Source organism: Muntiacus reevesi, chromosome 2 (assembly GCF_963930625.1).
Source record: "Muntiacus reevesi chromosome 2, mMunRee1.1, whole genome shotgun sequence".
In the NCBI taxonomy this organism is placed as follows: Eukaryota; Metazoa; Chordata; class Mammalia; order Artiodactyla; family Cervidae; genus Muntiacus; species Muntiacus reevesi.
In genome coordinates, this window is record NC_089250.1 from 17587543 (window position 1) to 17604016 (window position 16474).

Consider the following 16474-nt stretch of genomic DNA (forward strand, 5'->3'; position numbering starts at 1 on the left):
AATAAATCACTTTTGTATCAACCATGTGTCATAACTTGGGGACTGCTTGCATTAGTGGGTTTATTATTTGTATTTAATAATGTGGACTATAGAGTCACCTTCTCTCCAGTTTAGTGGTGCATTTCTTACAGTCATCCTTATTCCCCCTCTTCCTCCTGCCTCACTCTCCACCCCACCCCACCCAACCCCAAACCCCCTCAAAAAGAGAAGAAAGGCAGGCAGGGAGCATGGTACTGTCTGTATGAAATCCTGCCACTCTTAGGATTTTTGTTTGTTTATTGGGGCTAAGAGGTATATAAGGTGTATAAGATGAGAGGGATAAATGATATGTTTACATCACAGAGAAAAATTATAATAAAGCTTTCTTTTTACAGTCAGGCTGAAGTTTTAGGAAAAAAATTGAGTTTCACTAAAATGTTTTGACCTCGTGGATACGGTAGATCATGTAGTGATCTTGTTTCTTTATCTTTGCAGACTCATGGAGGCCAGAGCCAGACTTACGGCTCCAGTTTATCATGCAGTTCTCTGTGTTAGGCTCCTGCCTTTATCTTCTGTATTACTGGGCATCCTGATTTTTATCTTGTATATTTTCCTGTTTTATTGTACAGATTTTTCTGTTGGTATAGTAATAGCTAATGGTCCTACCCCTAGGCCAAGTAAATTATAATCTTTTTAGAGGGGAGGTAAGGATTAGGTTGGGTCTGGGGCTCTGGAATTTTTTAAAAAGCTCACTAGGGATGTCAGTATCCACTTCGGGTTGGAAATCACTGTTTCAGAGCGAGAGTGGTCAGTGTTTTCCCAAAGGGCCAGGTAATATCAATATTTTAGGCATTGCAGGCCAAGGGATCTGTCACAACTACTGAACTCTGTCACTGTAGTAAGAAAACCGGAGATGCATGTAAATTAATAGGTATGAAGGTGTTCTTGTAAAACTTTGTTTGCAGAAGGTAAGTATTTGGCCTGAGGGTCATAGTTTGTTGGGCTCTGTTCTACAGCCTGCACTAGTTACACTGCTGATGCATCTGAACTGTGCTTGAGCTGACATACTGAGTGAATGGATTTATTTTTTTCTCTTTCACTCTTTTTCCCCCAAGAGACTTTCTAAGAGCAAGTTTAGCTTCACAGCAAAATTGAATGGAGGGCACAGAGATTTCCATATACTGTTCTGCCCCTGCATATGGACAGCCCCCCACATTATCAACATCAATATCAAAGGTATCAGGATGGTTATGTTTATTACAATTGATGAACCTACATGGACACATCATTATCACCCAGAGTCTAGAGTTTGTTTACTTAGTTTAGGATTCACTCTTGGGGTTGTATATTCCTTGTTTTTTATTTTACTTTTTTCACTCTCTGCGTTTTGACAAACGTAGAATGACGTGTCCACCACTGTGCTATAGTGCGGGGTAGTTTCACTGCCTTGAAATCCTTTGTTCTTCACTTATTCGTCTCTCCTCTTTCCTGACTCTTGGCAATAAGTGATCTTTTTACTGTCTCTTAAGGTTTGCTTTTTAAAGACTGTTATGTAGGTGAATCATACAGTTTGTAGCTTTTTCAGATTGGCTTCTTTCACTTAGTAATATTCATCTAAGATTTCTCTGAGTCCTTTCATGGTTTGATAGCTCATTTATTTTTGGCTTTGAATAGTGTTCCATTGTGTGGGTATACCACAGTTTATCTGTTCACCCAGTGAAGGACACCTTGGCTGCTTCTGCCGTGGCTGCTGCTAAGTTGCTTCAGTCGTGTCCGACTCTGTGCGACCCCATAGACGGCAGCCCATCAGGTTTCCCTGTCCCTGTGATTCTCCAGGCAAGAACACTGGAGTGGGTTGCCATTTCCTTCTCCAGTGCATGAAAGTGAAAATTGAAAGTGAAGTTGCTCAGTCGTGTCCGACTCTTAGTGACCCCATGGACTGCAGCCTACCAGGCTCCTCCATCCATGGGATTTTCCAGGCAAGAGTGCTGGCGTGGGGTGCCATTGCCTTCTCCATGGTTGCTTCTAGGTTTTGGCAATTATAAATAAAAGCTGCTATAAACATTCGTGTACTGGTTTGTGTATGTATCTGTGTTTTCACCTCTAAAGTGACTGTACAGTTTTGCATTCACATCATCAGTGAATGAAAGTTTAGTTGCCCCATATGCTCACCAGCATTTGGTGCTGTCAGTATTCTAGATTTTGGCCATTCTGATAGATGTGTAGTGATAACTCATTTTGATTTGGGTTCCCCTAAAGATGTGGAGCATCTTTCCCTATGTGTATTTGCTATTTGTGGCTCTTCTTTGATGATGTGTCTGTTAGGTCTTTGTTCCATTAACTTGGGTGTCCAAACCTCTCTCCAGATTTGGGAAGTCCTATGCTATTATTTCTTTAAAAATACTTTATGCCCTCTTCTCCATCTCTTCTTCCTGTGGGACTCCACTAATTCACAAATTGTTTCTTTTAATCATATCCCCCAAATCATGTAGTCATTTTTCATTCTTTTTCATTCTTTTTTTTCTCCTTTGTTTGAAGTTTCTGTCTCCTGTTTCACAGATTCTTTCTTCTATTTGATACATGCTGCTTTTGATGGTCTCTTGCATTTTTAATTTTATTGATTGCATTTTTTAGCTCCAGAACCTGTTTCTTTATTAGGATTTTTATCTCTTTGTTAAACACATTTTGTTCATGTGTTTACTGATTTCATTAAATGATCTTTCTGATTTCTTGTAGCTCATTGCGTTTCCTTGAAACACTATTTTGAATTCTTTATTGGGTAAATCACAGAACTCCTTGTCCTTGGGATTGGTTACTGGAATATTGTGAGCCTTTGATGGTGTCCTTTTTTCTTGAATTTTCATATTCTTCTTTTTTTTTATTTTTTTTTTTAGTTGGAGGCTAATTACTTTACAGTATTGTAGTGGTTTTTGCGATACATTGACATGAATCAGCCATGGATTTACATGTGTTCCCCATTCTGAACCCCCCCCTCCCACCTCCCTCCCCATCTCATCCCTCTGGATCATCCCAGTACACCAGCCCCGAGCACTTGTCTCATGCATCCAGCCTGGACTGGCGATCTGTTTCACCCTTGATAATATACATGTTTCGATGCTGTTCTAGAAGAACACAGGATCTCACAGCCTTCAGGGCATTTTGATTCAAGTTCACATGTAACCCAACACAGCAAGATTTCCCATAGCAACAACAGAAGTCCAGCCCGTCTCCCTCTGGCAGTGTCTCTTCATATTCTTTGAATTCTTGTGTTGCTGTCTTCACAATTGAAGTAGAGCTGTCGCCTCTTTCCATCTTTACTAATTGACTGCAGGAGAGAAATATCTTGTCACATCTGCTAGGAATTCCAAGGCTTTGATAGATCTTCTAAGGATATGCCTGCTCTACATTTCTTGCTCCTCCTTGTGACAGAATTTTTAAACTTGCTTGCATTCTTTTGATCCTGCAAAGTAACAGGCATCCTTTTTTGCTTTTCTGAGGATGGTGCTTATGGCTCAAGTTTATGGTCTTTCCCAGGCCACAGGTTCAGTCTGCCTCTCTATGCATGCACACTGATCTTTTGCAGAAGCTCACTCTGCCACTGTCAGGAGCACTCTCTTGAGCCAGTTATGAGGTGGGGATATGGAAGGTTGGGCACGCGGGGCACTGTGGGCAAAGCATCTTCAGAAGCTTGTGGTTGGGTTTCCTAGTGGAATCTTTGACATGCTCAGCAGGATCCACATCCCATTTGTTGTGTACCAGCCACTCACCACCTCCTAGAGGTGCTGTTCACGCTTCAGTATTCTGGATGGGGCGAGAAGGAAATGGGCTTTGGCAGTGTGTCCCACAGCTGGGAAGCCAGGGGCTCCCTCATCTGCTCTCACTTGACCCGGCGGAGAAGTCATTGGTTGAGAAGGGCTCTCTTGGCACTGAGCTGTGCTGCCTTGGAGGGATGTGTGAAATGGGTGAAATCAGACTGTTCTTCTTACCCTTTCCAGTGCATCTTATCTCACATTTCATTCGCTCCAGTGGTGGGCTGGAAATTCTCCACAGGATTCCTGAACTTTCACAGAGATTCTCTCCTCTCTGGGTGATTGTCTAAATTAGTGTTCTCTAGGGGCTCCTGAACTGCAGCTGCAAGGAACTGGAGCTGGTTCACAGGTCAGTGCATGGTTCACCCCTGAGACTGGTGTCTGTATGTGTATTACCTGGTTTCAGGTGGGTAAGAGTCCTCCTATGCCCCTGGCATCTGGTGCTGGTGTCAGAACCAAAGCTAAGTGGGGCTATAGCAGTGGCTTCTGGGATAGAGCTAGTTTTAAATTCAGCTGAGACCATGGGTACAAGTCTGTTTTAAAACAGCTCTCCTTGCTCTTGTACTACACCTGAGTTTTACAGTTTGTTCTCTGGATCCCACAGCTCCCTTTTGTCCTAGGATGGATGTAAAATTTTTGAAGGTAGATGTGATGAAGAACATCATATTCAGCTGTCTGACATCATCTTTCCCTATATACTTCATAATCACTTTGTTGGTATTCACAAAGTAACTTCCTCAGATTTTGATTGGAGTTCCGTTGAATCTCTAGATCAAGGTGGGGAGAAGTGATGTCTTGATAGTATCAGGTCTTCTTAGGCATGACCATGGATTCTCTGTTTAGTTTTTTTTTTTCTTTCATCAGAGTTTTGTTGTTTTCCTCATATAGATCTTGTACATATCTTGTTAGATGGCTTTCTTTTTAATATTATTGTATTTCCTTAATTGGTTTTTAGATTCCTAAATGGTTAACTTATTTGGTTTGTATTCAGTATGTGGTATTTTGTTAATAGTGTCTTTCTTTTATCTCTTTCTGTTTTATAACTGATGGATGGGAACAGAATATCCCTCTGTCCATGTCTCAGGTTTTTTTTTTTTTTTAATACTTGTAAAAATGACTCTGTGTCTCACATTTTTTGGGAATAGCTATAATTTAGAAAATTTAGCTGCTTTCAATAAGACTTGTTAACTGATTCTTAATATCACTGTAATTCTTACACTTTTATATAATAGATGAAGAAATTAGGGGAAAATATAGTTTGTCACATTGTGTCATGCTAGTTGTGATTTTTTGGTTTGGAAAATGTGGTCAGTGAATCAGTCTAGGATGGACACCGCCAGTACTGATTCTGTGAGACTGTTTTGTGAGCTGGTGTGAAGAAATAGGCAGTCAGTGGTAGCACAGGTTACTTTTGTTGATATATAGAACCTTGATTTTTGTTTGTTTTAAAGCAGGAGCGCTTTGTTTTCTCCACTCAGTTAATTAAGGGTGGTACTGATCGTGACAGTGTTAACTACCACCTTACCTTGTAGTTTGTGAAACGATGCATTGTACTCCTTAAGTAATTACCTCGCAAAGTCACATTTATTTGCGTATGAATTAAAGATACGAATTTGTTCCTATATGAAGAATAACTTAGAGAAAAGTGTTAAAATTTTTTTTTTCTTCTCCATTTATGGATCCCTTATGTAGAGCTTTAATTGTTCATTGGTCAAAAATGAACCATCTGGAGGAACTATTTCTCCTCAACTATCTGCAGAAAACTTTATCACTCTATTCCTTTTTTCCTTCCAGTTAATTAAAATTCATGTGGTGTTCAAATCTTGGAGGGAACACTTCAGTGGATTCACTGACGTTTTAAAACTGTACTTCGTTCACTCTTAGAATCATAGGCTGGGAGGCAGTGGTCTCCCCCATGCCATTTCTTTTTTTTTTTAATTAATTTATTTTTTATTGAAGGGTAATTGCTTTACGTATGTCATTTCTTTTAAAAAAAGCAGGCACAAATCATTTTATAATTTGCTTTTATTACTGAGTATTTTATGGACCTTCTCCTGTGATGCACACTCCCCAAGGTGTATACTTAAGCTCCTGTTGCTTTGCTTCTTCCCTCTCAGTCCACACTTACGGCCTCATGAGGAGTCCCAGTTAACTGAGGAAGAAACAACTTAGGTCTAGTTTACAAATGGTTCTACACTAGTATGCTGGTGCCAGCATGGACATCTTATAGCCACAGTTAGCTGTGACCCAGAGCGCAGTGGTGAAGGGGATTCCCTCTATGGGCAGACCTTTTTGTTTTAATTGGTGTATAGTTGATTCACAATGTTGTGTTAGTTTCAGGTATACAGCAAAATGATTATATATGTATACATGTATATTTTTTCTTTCAGATTAGTTTCCATCATAGGTTATTACAAGATACTGAATATAGTTACCTGTGCTATATGGTAAATCCTTGTTGCAACTCACTGGTGCATCTTTGAGCAGTGCACCTAGTTGTTTTGTTTTGAAAGAGAGATGATTAGAGATGTGGACCCACTCAATTCATGGCAGTAGCTAATCGTTTGGCTAATTGATTATGGGCTTGGAAGGAACATAATTGGAAGTTTGGGGAATAGATATACAGACATACTTCCAAATGGACACAAAGTAATATTTGGGTTCACTGTGAATGCCCATCAAGGAGCAGCCTCAGCAGAGAAGGATCTTAATGACCAGGTGGGTGGGATAGCACATCTGCATTTCAGCCTTTCCCCTTCTACCTCAGTCGTTGCCCACAGTGCTGGTGAAAAAGACAGCACAGCGGCAGGCACGGAGATGGTGTGTATCTTCAGAAACATCACGGCTGGCCTGGAGCCCACTACCGCTGAATGACCGCCTTGCTAATGGTAGAGTGCCACCACTGTGACCCCCTAGGATGACACCATTCCTCTGGAGGGACCAGCCAGATACCTGGTGGCAAGTGGTTTGCATTGGACTATTTCCATAACAAAGAGGACAACACTTTGTTCTCCTTGAAAAAGCTGCTTGCTCTGGGCATGGATTTGCTTTCCCTTCCTGCACTGTTTCTGCCAAAACTCCTTATTGACTTTCAGAATGCCTTAATTATGTCTTAGTATTCTGTATCACATTGCTTCTGACCAGGCAGTTGATTTTACAGCAAGTGAAATGTGGCACTGGGCTCATGTTCACGGAATCCCTGGTCTTACCTTTTTCCCCATTACCTTGAAGCAGCTGAATTGATAGAACAGTGGAATGTCTTTCTGAAGACTCACTGCACCTGTTGGTGGCAGTTCTTTGCAGTGCTGGTGTAGTGTTCTCTGAGAAGGGGTCTGGTCTCTGAATCAGTCACAGGTGTGTGGTGGGGTTTCTCCTGTAGCCAGCATTCATAGGTCTGGGGCTCAAGAGGTGGAAATAAAGTGACCTTTTCTCACTATCACCCCTAATGATCTGCTGGCAAAATTTTTTCTTCTTTGTCTTCAACTCTGGGGCATGCCAGTGTAGAGTTCTGAGTTCCAAAGAGGAATGCTTTTACTGGGAAATGCAGCATTGGTTCTGTTAAACTGGAAATTGAACACCTGGCCACTTTGCCTTCCTTGTGCCAGTAAACTAACGGGCAAAGCAAGACATTACTGTTTTGGCTACCGTGATTGATCCCGTCCGTCGAGTGGAAATTGGGTTGCTACTACACAGTGGGGGTGGAGAGGAGTATGTCTGGAATGCACGAGGTCCCTGGAGTGCCTCTTAACCACTCCCGAGTCCTATACTATAAAAGTTGATGGAAAGCTAATGCAACACAATACAAGTAGGGCTGCTGATGGTAAAGGAGGTTTAGGTCACTGGACTTCCTTCCTCAGTGGCTCAGCAGGTAAAGAATCTGCCAGCAATGCAGGAGACACAGGAGATCCCTGGGTCCCGAACATCTCCTGGAGAAGGGAATGGCAAACCACTCCAATATTCTTGCCTGGAAAATTACATTAACAGAGGAGCCTGGCGGGCTGCAGTCCATGGGGTCGCAAAGATGCAGACACAGATGAGCAACTAAGCACAGACACAACAGGCAAGGAACAGTGACCGGATGAGATGAGTGCAGAGGGCAGACAAAACTGTGATTGATAGTGGGAGAAGAAAATTATAATAAACACTAGCTGCTCTTGGTCACCTCATGACCAGTTGTAGAATGAAAAGCAGTAGCTATGAATATTTGTTCTGTATCTTTCTTAATATTTATGTATATAGTAACCACTTCTTCCCCGCACCGCCCCCCCCCCCCCCCCCATTCTTCTTAAGATTTGTTATTACTGGTTAACCTTGTGTTTCAGTATTTAAGTCACAGGATATCAAAGGGGAAGTACAACTCAGGAAAGGAAAGAACTTTACTTGAAGAGAAGATAGACTTTGTATTCTGTTTTGAGGAGATATCATCTTTTCGGTTGTGTAAGGGATGGTTACATCATGTTACACTGGAGTGTGATTTTGCTGTTGTTTTCATTCAGGAGTTGAATATGATGACAGAGGTGTGTGTGTACCATATTGACCGGGGGTGCCATGGTAGTTAGTACTGTATCAGTTTACTTAAGCTGAAGCTGGGTATGGCTGCTGCTGCTGCTAGGTCGCTTCATTCGTGTCCGACTCTGTGTGACCCCATAGACGGCAGCCCACCAGGCTCCCCTGTCCCTGGGTTTCTCCAGGCAAGAACGCTGGAGTGGGTTGCCATTTCCTTCTCCAATGCATGAAAGTGAAAAGTGAAAGTGAAGTCTCAGTCATGTCGGACTCTTCTCGACCCCATGGACTGCAGCCTACCAGGCTCCTCCGTCCTTGGGATTTTCCAGGCAAGAGTACTGGAGTGGGGTGCCATTGCCTTCTCCGTGGGTATGGCTAGAATTGGCCAAAAGAGAATTTGTGTAAGCAGCCCTCACTAAACCTCTGAAGGTTTTTGTGGTGATATGCAGAGAGAGACATGGCGGTGTTGGTGAGGTCCAGCCAGATCTTGATCTCTTTTGCTCTGCGTCCAGCTCTTTTCTTCTGGTTGCTGATAGTTTGGTTACCAGCTGCGTCAGGCCCACTCACTTGGTGGGAGACCTGCAGCTTCTCAGATCTCCCCAGGAGTCTTTCCTTGGCAGCCATGTTTTTGTAGCTGAATGTGTCAGATGTCTCAAATAGACTCTCGATGACTGTCTGATCTTCCTACTTCCCTTTGGGACCTTCACAGCTTTCCCAGCTACTTCTATAATTGTGTAAGGTAAAATTCTATAATTATTCTGTAACTCATAGTGGTTCTACTTCTCAGTTTGAATTCTAACTTAATGCGTTTTCCTTGTTGGTAAATATCTAGATTACTTTTATTGACTACATGGTACTCTACTCTAATACATGAATATTTTAAACACCAATCATTGGCCACTTAGGTTGTTTCTAGTTTTTTTGTTTTTTCTTTTTTGCTGTTTTAAACAACGGTGTGGGCATACTTGAACATACAGATTCTTTGTCCTTTGCCTTTTATTTCTTTTGAGTAAGTTCCTAGAAGTGAAGAATATATACATTTTAAAGAACTGTGATATTTACTGTCTAATTGCACCCTCCAGCAGAATGTGAAAGTGTGTGTTCAAGCTGTGCTCTTTCTTCATCATGGCTCTTTGAGTTTAATTCCTTTTAAGAAGAAATAAGATTATATGAGAAGATAATTAGTTAACATGGAAGGAGTTGATGGAACGAACCCAGTGTCTTGGACTCCTGTGGAATATATTCTGTCAATAGTACATTTAACTAATTTTGTGTTTAAATGTAGTTGCTCTTTCTAAAATTGGATTTTTGCAGATTTTGCCTGTTTTTAATAAATATAATTCATTGATTGAGGCTATAATTAGGGTAAAACCTAAAATTTCAGACCCTAATTATCTAGTTATTGGAAGTGCCCTGGAGATATAAATTGACCTGTGAAGGTTTGAAAACATAATCTACGTTAGAGTTTAATTTGGAATGTTATTTAATGAGGATCCTAGCTGTTGATTGTTTAGTATTTGCTCTTCAGTTAAAGAAGAGCATGCGCCACAACTCGCATTCCTGTCCATCAGCGCTGTGTGACTCAGTAGGCACCAGAGGTTTTCCCTGGATTCTGCTGGGAATGAAAGGATCATAGGCCTGTTAGCAGCTGCTTAAGTGGGAGGTGGTGGGGAGGAGCTGTGCTTTGGTTACAGTGTCTAGGTTTCAACCTGAATTGTTCTGCAAAAAATTTATTCTTTATGCTGGATATTTGCTGTAACCTGGTAGGGTTTCTTTTTATTTCCTTTTTACTTTTATTGGAATGGAAATTGTGTTGGAGAAAATTAGATCCTTTCAGTGTTAGCTAGGTATTGAGCGTATTCATAGCCTAAGCCCCATGGCTCCAGCCAGGATTGGGCCTGTGTACTCTTTTGTCCCGACTCCTCTCATCCCTCCCACAAAGGGATTCTGGGTTCCCTCTGGAAATGCTCTCAAGCCAGACCTTTCAGTGGCCTTCATTTAGCAAGATAAATGTTTTGCTTTGTGTATTTGTGTTGTGTTTTGTGTACTCTTCCTTATACGTATTGAAAGTTGACATTTTAAATCCTTCCTAATTGACAGAAACCTTAACCTTATAGAGTAAATTTGAGCAGTTCTAAGAAACTTTCTCCTCACCCCTACATTTTAAAATTTCTGTTCTTGGGATGCATTTTCAATTAATGTTGTCCTTAGAAAGCTATCAGCCAGGCAGCAGTTGTCTTTGTTCCCACTTGTATGAATTTGGATGGTTTTACTGTTGGGGTAACTGGATTATTGCAACCTGTCATCAAACCATTTAAGGAAGAACTAGAGTCAAAACGTTTAAAGACCATTTCAGGAAAGAAAAGAGTCTCGGGTTTTGTCTTTAAAAAAAAATTTTTTTTTTTTTTTGGTTATCCCCTTGTAAGATAGCACCAGCGTCAAAGTTTGCAGAATTGGTGTCAGGAGTTTGGAAGAAAATTGTGGAAATAAAAGTGGAGCCTTATTTTAAAAGATGTATTGCTTATAGTGGGAAGTTTATAGCATCACCTATTATTATTGTAGCCACTCTGCTTAATCTGAATCTAATCATGAGGAAACAATCAGATGAATCCAGATTGTAGGACTTCCTATAAGACAACTGGCCTGGAATTTTAAAACAAACTGTGTTTTGAAAGAAAAAAAAAGGTCAGGGTTGAAGGGGATTTTCTAGATTTAAAAAATGAATAGACATGACTGTCAAGAGTTGTGAACGTGTTTGGTTGGATCTTGAATCATACAAAATAAAAGATATAAAGGGTTTCTTTTGGAAGTTGGATAAATCTGAAAATGAATCTATAGCTGGTATTACTGTATAATTAAGAGTGACATATAAAGCGCACCATCTAAATAAATCCCAAAGAGCATTTTCTGTTAAGTATAAAATAAAATTTCTTCATAAGAAAGCATTCTGACATAATGGAGGTGGCCGGTTTTTCTCTGAGTGATACATAAAAATGGTGCATCTGACATAGCTGTTTTGTTGGAGTCATTGAAATATGGTGTGTTTTGGTAGATGTGGGTAATTTTTTAATGAACTACCATGAAATTGCTTTCATTCTATTAATATAATTGGAAAAACCTTATTTAAATATTTGAAATATTCTGTGGGAAAAATAACATTGGAAAAGTTTCTGGCAAGTTTGGATTAGAGTTAAACTAAAAGTTGTTAAAAAGATATGATGTGTCATTTCTGCAAAGAGTGGGAGGAAAAGTAAAGACAGAAGCAAAATGGAGAAACTTTTTTTTTTTTTAATGTGTGAGACCCCTGTTTTGTTACCTGAGCAGGATCATTAAACCACTTGGAGTTAAAAGTGCAAGTCGCTCAGTCGTGTCGATTCTTTGCGACCCTGCGGGCTATACACATACAGTCCGTGAAATTCTCCAGGCCAGGATACTGGAGTCGGTAGCCTTTCCCTTCTTCAGGGGATCTTGCCAACCCAGGGATTGAACCCAGGTCCACATTGCAGGCGGATTACCAACTGAGCCACAAGGGAAGCCCTATGTCTTGCAGTTAAGACATGGAGAAAGATTGTTCCTCAGAACAGACATAATTTTCTGATCTTCCTGTCAGACTTTAGGGAAGGGTTCAGGTGAGTGAGAAAAAGAACACTGTAATTTAACTTAAACTGTTTTTCTGAAATGTTATTACACAGGCTAGTGCTATAGGACATGTGCCAGGTCTTATCAGTAGTCGGGCCCTAACTTAGAAATGGTGTTCTTAACGTTGGCTTAGAGGTTAATGTTTGGAAATAATGCCACCTCTTGTTTGGTTATTTAGAGGAAGTTGGATTTGAATCTGCACACATTGATTAAAAGGAGAACTGTCAACTAACAGTTACTGCCATTATTATGTAGTTTTTGAAAAAGAATAGGAATAGAAGAATATCACATGGGGAAATGCTCATTATACATTTTTAAATGAAAAAAAACAGGGTTAGTTTTATATTCTTGTTAGATTAAACAGATGTACTTGAGAGACTTGAATAACTTATACTAAAATGTTAGTAAGGTCCATTTCCATGACAATGCATTAATTTTGTAAATTTCTCTCTCTGTTTAAGAAAAGGCAAAAATTAAACCATGTAATTTGTTTTCACCTAGAATGTATTACTTTTTAAGCAAGCATACTTATGGCGAGGCTGTTCTTGTGTCTTTGGGGCTTCAAGTACTTAGTTGTAATAGAGGGAGAGAGGTTTTTCTTCTGGTCATAGATGGAAGTTGAGAATGAGGGCAAGGCGGTGGGGATAAAGATAAATGTATGGGTATGAGAGAGATTGCTTATGGCATCGTCATTTCCATTTTAAACAGTGAAAAGTAAGAGATTACTTTGCCTGTGTAGTCACCTTGAGGGGCAAGAAAAGGATGTAATAGGAGTAGATACTGCTAGGAGTAGGAAAATGTTCTTTCCTCCAGCAAGCAGATCTTAACTCAGTAAAACTTGGTTTCCACAGGTGGATATGGGAGGAAGAAGACAGTTTTATATATGGGCTGTTGAGAAAATTCAGTTATCTAAGGAATTTCCTGTTAAGTTCTTGGCCTACATTATTTATTTCGAGTTTAGCTCTTTTAAATAATTACTTTTCTTTTAAAGCCATATGTTTATTTCCATTTTAAGCAAACTTCGTCAGTGGCATAAGACAGGGATGGCAGATTGGTTACAATCACATGTCAGCTCCTAGAGTGATTAGTTAAGAGTGTTTAGACTTTTGTAGGAAGACTGTTGTAATTGATTAACGATGTCTGTTTTAGCTCTGTGGAGAAGTCTTCTGGTTTATAATCCATTTTGTGTGATCCTTTGGATGTATTAAGGCTGCTTGGTAGTTAATACAGCAAAAGTATCAAAGAATGAGGGAGACCAACTATTGGATACTAAACTTAAGTGAAATAAGTGAAAACAGTGATTCTTGTGCAGGCTTAACTTTTAAATCCATGGTTTATAGAGGAAATTAACTGTGACTAGAACTGCACTCTTTCCAGTAAGGCCACAATCCATATATGACTATTGAACTCTTTAAAATGTGGCTAGTTTGAGAATATGAGTTTTAAAATTTTATTTAATTTTAATTATTTTAAATTTAAAAATGGAAGCCGTGTACAATGGTTTCTGTTAAATACAGCTTAATTTTTTTGATTCAGTTCAGTTGCTCAGTCGTGTCCAACTCTTTTCAACTCCATGAGCATGCCAGGCCTCCCTGTCCATCACCAACTCCCGGAGCTTGCTCAAACTCATGTCCATCCAGTTGGTGATACCATCATACCAATCATCATACCAGTTTTTTTGGTAGGACTGCATTTTACTTTAACCATTGCATCCAAACATGAGTGGGAGGCTTTTATGTCTAGGCCTGGAAGTGGCACCTGGATCTGCTATTGACAGTACTTAGTTAACACACGCATCACTTCATGTGTGTATTACCCTCCCCCCGCCTCCTTGCTGAGGACATGTCAGGTCTGTCCTTAGCAAATTCCAGTTTTACAGTACAGTGTTACTGACTACAGTCACCATTTAGGCTTTTTGGTTAGATATTGATAAATGTGATACAATAATAATTAAGTTCAGATTAATGTTTTCAGCTTAAATGCAGAACCACAGGTTTTTTCTTCTTACATCAGAATGTCTTTTGAATTATGCCCCAAATCTCAGTTCTCAATGACCTGAACATATTTAGTAACTTGCTTTATTCCACACCACACAAACAGCAATCTCCGGGTAATAATTCCACAACTACCATCAGCAATAAAGTAACTGAAAACAGATTCAGTATTTTTCTTCCTTCTTTTAATTGTTTTGTCCTAAGGATAAACCCCATTAGAGATGTACAATCAAATTACTGTGCTTTGAAGCCACTTGTAGGATATTTCCTCTCTGGTTAAGCCACTAATTGGATACACAGTTAGGCCCATTTGATTAATTTGACATTTAATTTTGGGGAATTCCTTTTTAAATTTTAATTTTGTTTTATAATTGTGTAAATTGTTTGCATAGTTGCAAAAAGCAAATCTAAAAAACAAGGTATGTTTAAAAAATCTTATCCATATTCTTACTAATCTATTGACCTGTGGCCCCATATGCAGTTATTTTTTAAAGATGTTATGTTTTATCCTTTTTTCTTAAAAAGTAAAAAAATATATTTTTCTATCTTTGCTCATTTCATAAGGGGTAGCATTCTATGAACATTTTTTCTTTTTCACCTTACCGGCATTCTGGAGCTCGGGTGTGGTGGTGATAACAGTGTCTCTCAGCATCACTTCTTACTGCAGTGTGGTACCCTGATGTTTGGAGAGCCCATAATTCGTGTGACCAGTCCCCCACTGGTGGCTGTATTGGTTGTTTCTAGTCTTTTCCTATTGTAAATAGTGCTGTAATGAATAATTACATATATTTTTTTGTCAGTGATTCTTTGAGATTCCTAAAAGTGAGATTATCGGGACAAAATATAAGCCTGTATGTAATTTTGCTGGATATCACCAGCAGTGAGTGTATCAGAGTCTTCCTCTGCAACTTTGCAGAGTACCTTGTCCTGCTTTTGGATTTTCGCTGGGTGGATGGATGAGAATATTATCTCATATTAGTTTGCATCTGCATTTCTTTTTTATGACGAGCAAGGTTGAATGTTATTAAACATGGTTAAGAGTGGTTGCATTGCCTTTTTTTTTTTTGAACTCTTAGATCTGTTTCATTTTTTCTATCCCTGCCTTTTTGTTTTTAGATTATATATTAATTATAAGTTGCTGGCTACCCTGCTTGCTCCCCACCCATCACCTCCCTCACCCTCCCAGAGTTTATCACTTGTCTTTGAATTTTTCTCTGAACTTAGCTTTGAAATTGGTCTCTGAACATTTCTCACTGTCTGACTGTGAGTTGTGCACTGGAGTTTGGGGAAAATGGATGGGTAAAGGATGGGGTCATAAGATTACAGTAGTTTTTGTGGTGATGAGAAGCTTGGTTGTAATGGTTAACAGGTTGTTTGGATTTCTGATGTTCATTGATGTAAGCAGAATTGTAAGGTAGAATGGATTTAGTCCATGTCATTGTACTAGTGGATGTTGTGATTTTTTTTGTTGCTGTTAAGTTACCGTTTGTTAAGTAGAGCCCTGGGGTATCATGGATGGTGACCTCAAAGTTCAACAAAAGACTGTAAGGGAAAGTGAAATGGAGAAATTTATGACTCACAGGTCCTGGAGGAGGTCATATCTTGCCTTGAGGGGACACATGGGGAGGTCAGTGCAGGCAGAGTAAGTCAGCGGACTTGAGACACCTGCCTTTACTAGAGTCGGAGGGTGGCGTGCTCTGTGGTTCATCAAACTGGTCTGGTAAGTTCTTTGATTCAGTTGGGCTTTTCTATTAAAAAAATATAATTCTAATGCTGCCTTTCTATAGAACAGATGTTTAATGAATGTTAACCAAAATAAATATTGGGCTTTTTTGTTCTTATTTCAGGCTACAGACAAGAGGAAAGCTTTAGAAGAGACCAAAGCCTATACAACCCAATCCCTAGCTAGTGTCGCTTATCAAATAAATGCGTTGGCTAACAATGTGCTCCAGCTGCTGGACATCCAGGCCTCTCAGCTCCGGAGAATGGAGTCCTCCATCAATCACATCTCACAGGTAATGGCTTGTGAAAAGCTTTGAAGTCACATTTAGTTAGCTAGCAGCATGGTAGGTAGCTTGGAAATAAGGATTCCTTACTCATCTTACTGACTAGCCATTGTCACTTTCAGCTTTAGCTTTGAGTTTAGTGAGACTCTTCTGTGGTAAGATACACACCCCAGTGGTTACTGGTCTGTGGCTTTGTGTTAGTGTAACGCTGACCTTACCAAATAACGTTAGACGGTGTTCCCTCCTCTTCAGTTTTAAGCAAAGTGTGTAGAATTGACTTTCATCTATTAAATTGATTTTCATTCTGGTCTTAATTATTTCTTTCTTTGTCCTTACCCATTTACCCTAAAAGCCACATTTATTATGTATGTTGTTTTTTTTTTTTTTTTTTTTACTGTATTAAGGGAGTTTTTGAAAAGCAGTAGATTGTATTGTTATTGGATTAAAAAATTTCTAGAACTTAGCACTAAACCTGTCATATTCTAAGCATTCAGTAGTGTTTGTTAAAATTTTTCTTTAGGAAGGATTGGTCTGTATACTATTC

The 16474-nt window shown here is 39.6% G+C and overlaps 1 protein-coding gene across 12 annotated transcripts in view; it reads left to right on the forward strand.

The window, feature by feature from the left end:
* ABI1 (abl interactor 1) overlaps window positions 1-16474 on the forward strand; it is an 80168-nt gene that overhangs the window by 15018 nt on the left and 48676 nt on the right. For all 12 annotated transcript variants that reach the window (XM_065921025.1, XM_065921014.1, XM_065921018.1 and 9 more), the window contains exon 2: window positions 15772-15939. In XM_065921025.1, coding sequence (XP_065777097.1) covers window positions 15772-15939 — 168 coding nt within the window. The remainder of the gene's footprint in view (window positions 1-15771; window positions 15940-16474) is intronic.